Genomic DNA, 6,000 nt, shown 5'->3' on the forward strand with positions numbered 1-6,000 from the left:
TGAGCCTAAGGCAGACGTCCAACTGACTAAGCCAACCAGGCGCCCCACTAGTCATCTTTTTTAATGCAGTTTTTTTACAAGAAATGTATTTGATATATAAAAAAACAATTTGTAATTCCACCATCCAGAAATAATATCTTTGCCTTAATGTTTTGTTATATACTCATAGCCCATATGTATGCTTTTAAAAAACAATCTTTATTATGGTTGCTGTAATCTGCTGTTTTCCACTTGATTGTAATATATTTAAAGGAAAAAAATCACAACTAGTATTCCTGTAAAAATTACAGAAAAACTATCCCTTTTTTGGCTAACAAGAGAAAAATCATTTAATCAGTGAACCACATCAAAAAGTCTTAAAAGCATCTTTCAGAAAAAAACATTATTCATTTCTGAATATATTCTTTTATAAAAATAATGCCTACAGGTATTTCTTCAGATTTACTTGTCACCAGATGAATAATTGCTTTAAATGCTGTTTTTGTCGACTGTAAAAAGTAAAGGAAAAAATGAGCTGCTTTTCTCCTTCTGAAACCATTTTTTCAAAATACTTCAAAACCCCATCTTAAGGAATATGTTAACTCTGTAATTAAACTGTCTGACTTGTCATCTAAAAGTAAGAGTTTGCAAGCAAAATGCTATTTAGATAGCAGTGGCAGCTTAAGTAATGCTTACATTTAAGAACCTGTCTCCCACTGAATTGCTGAAATAGTGTTTAAACTCTCTATAGCCTGATGACGTGTACTACTGTGGAATAAAGTATATCAAAGATGATGTCATCTTAAACGAGCCTTCTGCAGATGCCCCGGCTGCTCGCTACCAGACAATTGAGGAAAATATTAAGATCTTTGAGGAAGAAGAGGTTGAATTCATCAGTGTACCTGTCCCAGAATTTGCAGATAGTGATCCTGCCAACATTGTTCATGACTTTAACAAGGTGAGCCAGGTGCCTGGAACTGTAAAAAGAAAAAAAAAATGCAACTTCTTCAATTGAAGCTTTTTACATTTTTAATTTCAGTATTTGCTGATTTCTTCTGCCTTATAAACTGTCCAGCATTTGATGTTGGGCTCACCTTCTGGCTTCTGTTCCTTTGCTAGTAAATCGGTACTATTTCTTACACGCCCTGTGTTCTTAGATAAGAGGTGATTCATGGTCCTATTTCTGTGTGGCTTTTTCATTCTGCATCATTTCGTTAATCAGTTTTTAAGTTCTCATTCTACATTTCCCTCTAGGATTCAATATTGTTATGCAAGGCAGGAAAGATGAAGTGAGAAAATAGTGACTGTCACAAATCCTCCACCTACTTCCAAAATTTTACCATATTTTCTTAATTTCTTTTTCTCCTATTTGACACTTGACCCCTGCATACTTGAACTGTTGTCTCTTCTACGTAACTCCTATATCACTATTACATCTAAGAAAATGAACATGATAATATAGTATTATTTAATATCTAGCTGATATTTAAATCGCCCCAATAATTTTTGTCCTAAGAATGTTTTGTTTTCTTAAGCCAGGATTCTGAAATTAGAAGTTTACGTATTATCTGTGGATTTTGCACCTGTATGTAAGTTGGCCAGTTGGAACATTCGGGCATATCACTGAAGTTAGCTTTGCAAGTATTTCATGCCTGATAAATACATCTGATGAATGTTTATAAAGTAGTTTAAAAAATTATGTACTTCAAGATAATAAGCCTATCCAAAGCAAACAGTAGGTAATAACTAACACTGAGCTCTTAGAAATCTAAGTGTTTACATGGTTTGATTTAACTCATTTTAATCCTCAAAGCCATCCTGTGAGACAGTCTTTCTCTAACCATAGTCTCCCATCTGAACCACAAGAACACAGAAAATCATTTAATTGACTGTTATTTCAGTTTTTCTAAGGATGGTAGTAACTAGTACCATTCTAGATGCATATGAGAGAAATTAAATTTTTACATGGATGGATATGTTGGAGGGTGTTAGGGCTTAAAAGTGAGAGAACGGACTATCTCGATCAGATGTTAGACTATTTGCAATTTATTTTAATAGTTTATTGATAATCATTTATAGAAGCAAACCCCTGATAAGAATTTTGTTTACTAGCAGCAGTAATTTTTCCTCTCATTACTACCTTCTGTTCCTATCCCACCAAATACTTCATTTGTTAAATGCAAGTGATAGACATATTCTGAAGCCAACCCATTTTAATTGTACAAATTATTCTTAAAACTGCAGGTGCTGCCTGTGTTACAAATATTAATCTAATGAAAATGTATCTTTCTCTTTCTAGAAACTCACAGCCTATTTAGATCTTAATCTGGATAAGTGCTATGTGATTCCACTGAACACTTCCATTGTTATGCCACCAAGAAACCTGCTGGAGTTACTTATTAACATAAAGGTATAAGATGTTCAAATATTTTATTTTTTTAAAGATTTTATTTATTCATGAGAGACAGGCAGAGGGAGAAGCAGGCTCCCTGCAGAGCAGAGAGCCCGATGTGGGGCTCGATCCCAGGACCCTGGGATCATGACCTGAGCCGAAGGCAGACGCTTAACGACTGAGCCATCCAGGTGTCCTGATGTTCAAATATTTTAAAGATTTTATTTATTTGACACAGAGAGCGCACAAGCAAGGGAAGCAGCAGGCGGAGGGGGAGAGGGAGAAGCAGGCTTCCCACTGAGCAGAGATCCCAGGACCCTGGGGTCATGACCTGAGCCGAAGGCAGATGCTTAACCGACTGAGCCACCCAGGCACCCCTTTTCAAATATTTCTTACTAATAATGCTGCTGCTAAAGCATCTTAGAATTCCTAGTTGAGATATTAGCCCTTTAAGTGCCCACCTTACTGGAAATATAGCCAAGAGTTTTATAAAGAGGAATTAAGACCCGTGGTTTTGGGTTTTTTCCTTATTTTATATTTTGAAATAAAATATACAGTCTCTTAAATTAGTATCTAAGTTTTCCTAACAGGCCTGATAATAAATAGTAGGCTTTCAAGAAATAAGATCTGGGGCGCCTGGGTGGCTCAGTCGGTTAAGCGGCTGCCTTCAGCTCAGGTCATGATCCCAGCGTCCTGGGATCGAGTCCCGCATTGGGCTCCCCACTCTGCGGGGAGCCTGCTTCTCCCTCTCCCTCTGCCTACTTGTGTTCTCGCTCTATCTCTCTGTCAAATAAATAAATAAAATCTTTAAAAAAAAAAAAAAAGAAATAAGATCTGTGTTGCAAACCATTCAACTCATGGATTGTATGTAAACAGATGGGCATGACTGTACTGCAATACAATTTTATTAATGAAAACAGATGTTGGGCAGTAGTTTGCCAACCTCTGTTCCATGCCTTTCCTCATCTGTTCAGTGTATGCTTTGAGGTATTCATATAATATATCTTCCAAATGTAGGCTGGAACCTATTTGCCTCAGTCCTATCTGATTCACGAACACATGGTTATCACTGATCGCATTGAAAACGTCGATCACCTGGGTTTCTTTATTTACCGACTGTGCCATGACAAGGAAACTTACAAACTGCAACGCAGAGAAACCATCAGAGGTAATACTTTTTACCATTAAAATCCTGGCAGAAAAGTTTGTTGTTTCACTTCATTGTATTGAACTAGATTTAGATGTAAGCCGGTATTGTTCTCAATATGCTTGCCACGAGTAAGAAAGTAAAACCATACTGTATCACTATGTAGTATTTCTAGATTTCCAGAGAATCCTCTAAATTTCTAAATCCACTCTTTTTAGATAGAGAGAATTAGGTGAATGTGAAGTGTCAATGCCCTGAGATGCTGTTACCTTACTTTGCATGTAGTCACCCAGTCCAGCCTTCCATCCCACCACTTTGGTTCAGTCACACTGTGCAAGAGTTGTTCTTGTACAGACGGTCTCTAGAGAAGCTCTGCAGGTGTGTGCTCAGGGGCCTGGGTTCTAAACAGAGAGTTTGCCTTTTGGATCACATTGAAGACAGTCGGAGTCAGGGTAATTAGCAGGGGATTTGGCTGAAGAATTGAGAGCATTGACATAAGTAATGTAGCTTTGCCAAATCATTTAACTTTTTTGTTTTTTACCTGAAAAACAAGAATGACAGTATCTCCCCATTTCCTTTCATTTCCTTTATAGTTGATCTTTTTTTTTTTTTTAAAAAAAAGCCACACTTACACATATAATGCAATTCACCCTCTTTAGTGTGCAGTTCTTAGTTTCAACAAATTACCATCACAGTCAAGATAGAAATATTTCCAGTACCTTCAAGGTCATAAATTTATATGTGGCATTATTATTGGTTACTAAGATCTGTTAAGATACTTAGTTTAGACAAGAGAGAAAAATTATCTTCTCCAGTGTTAAAAAATCCAACTATAGAAGTTCATGGAATATAGAGTAAAATATTTTTATATGTATTAATAATAACTATGATGATAAGTATGAATTATTAAAGAACCAGAAATTTAAAAAATTTTCCCTCCCAAACAGGTATTCAGAAACGTGAAGTCAGCAATTGTGTTACAATTCGGCATTTTGAAAACAAATTTGCTGTGGAAACTGTAATTTGTCCTTGAACAGTCAAGAAAAACATTACGGGAGAAAAATTTAATATTGCAGCATAACCCCACCCTTTGTATTTTGTGCAGTGATTATTTTTTAAGATCTTCTTTCATGTAAGTAGCAAACAGGGCTTCACTCTCTTTTCATCTCATTAATTCAATTAAAACCATTACCTTTTAAAAATCTTTTCTTCTTTCCAAGTGTGGTGTCTTTTATCTTGAATTAGTAGTTGTATGAAGTCATAGATAATGATACACTTCACCATAGATCTTATGTGTTAGGACGAATTTAAATTTCTTTAAATCATTTATCCAGATTTTTACGTTTGAATTATGCATTTTCCAGAGGAGGGGTTATCTAAAGAATAATCATATATATGCATACGTAAAAATGGACCACAGTGACTTACTAGTAGTTGTTAGCTGCCCTGCTACTTAGTTTGTTAGAGCATTTGAGTACACATTTTAATTTTCCTCTAATTAAAATGTGCAGTATTTTCAGTCATATTTAACTATTTAGAGTATGATTTCCACCTTGATGTTTTAATATCCTAGACATCTGCTGTAATAATATTTTAGAAAATGTTTGGAATTGAAGAAATAACTTGTGTTACTAATTTGTATAACCCATATCTGTGCAATGGAATATAAATATCACAAAGTTGTTTGACTAAAGGACTGTGTGTTGTTTTTCCCATATAACAAAACCAAAGAGTTATTTGGTTCTTTATATCTTAAGATAAGCCATGTAAAAAAAGTATTTCTTAAAAATTCAGTTCACTATATGCAGTGGGTAAAATTGTAGATTTTTCTAAAAATAAAAACAAACTTTTACAGTAAGTTATATTCTTCGTGGGTACTATTGAAGTAACATCTAAGACTCAACCTAGACAGATGCTGTGTAATACATTTAAACTAATGTTTTTGTAGTTAATGGAAGGGCTATTATTAACCCTAAAGTTTCCAAGGAGCATAATATATTGTTTTTCTGTGAATGTCTCTCTCAAAAATGAGGCATTTCAAGTTACAGTGGTGATTCTTAGATTTCCAAGGTTACTTCCTATCTGAAATAATTTAGAATCCACCACCATTAAAATATCTAAGATAATTTTGGGGTGCCTGGGTGGCTCAGTTGGTTGAGCCCCCTGACTCCTTGATTTTGACTCAGGTTGTGATATTGGGGTCATAGGATTGGGCCCCATGTCGGGCTCAATACAGAGTCTCAATGCGAAGTCTGCTTCTCTCCCTCCCTCTCCCTCCCTCCCCTTATGCCCCTCTCCCTACTTGTGCGCTCTCTATAAAATAAATAAATCTTAAAAAATATATATATGTATATATATATAAGTAATTTCAGTGTAAATTCAAGACCAAAAAATTTCAATTCTGAATTTAGGAAGTTAGAATTTTTAGTTTCACAAACCCATAAACAACTTGGTCTAGGAACCAGTTCTAGTCTAAAAAGGC

General features: G+C 35.2%; 1 protein-coding gene across 1 annotated transcript in view; it reads left to right on the forward strand.

Moving 5' to 3' along the window:
- The window catches only part of ITM2B (integral membrane protein 2B), a 28,352-nt gene extending 23,141 nt beyond the window's left edge, over positions 1-5,211 (forward strand). Inside the window, exons 3-6 of the mRNA XM_021689459.2 lie at positions 731-937; positions 2,279-2,389; positions 3,389-3,539; positions 4,466-5,211. Of these exons, the coding sequence (XP_021545134.1) occupies positions 731-937; positions 2,279-2,389; positions 3,389-3,539; positions 4,466-4,551 (555 nt within the window). The 3' untranslated portion in view covers positions 4,552-5,211. The remainder of the gene's footprint in view (positions 1-730; positions 938-2,278; positions 2,390-3,388; positions 3,540-4,465) is intronic.
- The last annotated feature ends 789 nt before the right edge of the window (positions 5,212-6,000 follow it).

The sequence above is a fragment of the Neomonachus schauinslandi genome, chromosome 3 (assembly GCF_002201575.2).
Source record: "Neomonachus schauinslandi chromosome 3, ASM220157v2, whole genome shotgun sequence".
NCBI lineage: Eukaryota > Metazoa > Chordata > Mammalia > Carnivora > Phocidae > Neomonachus > Neomonachus schauinslandi.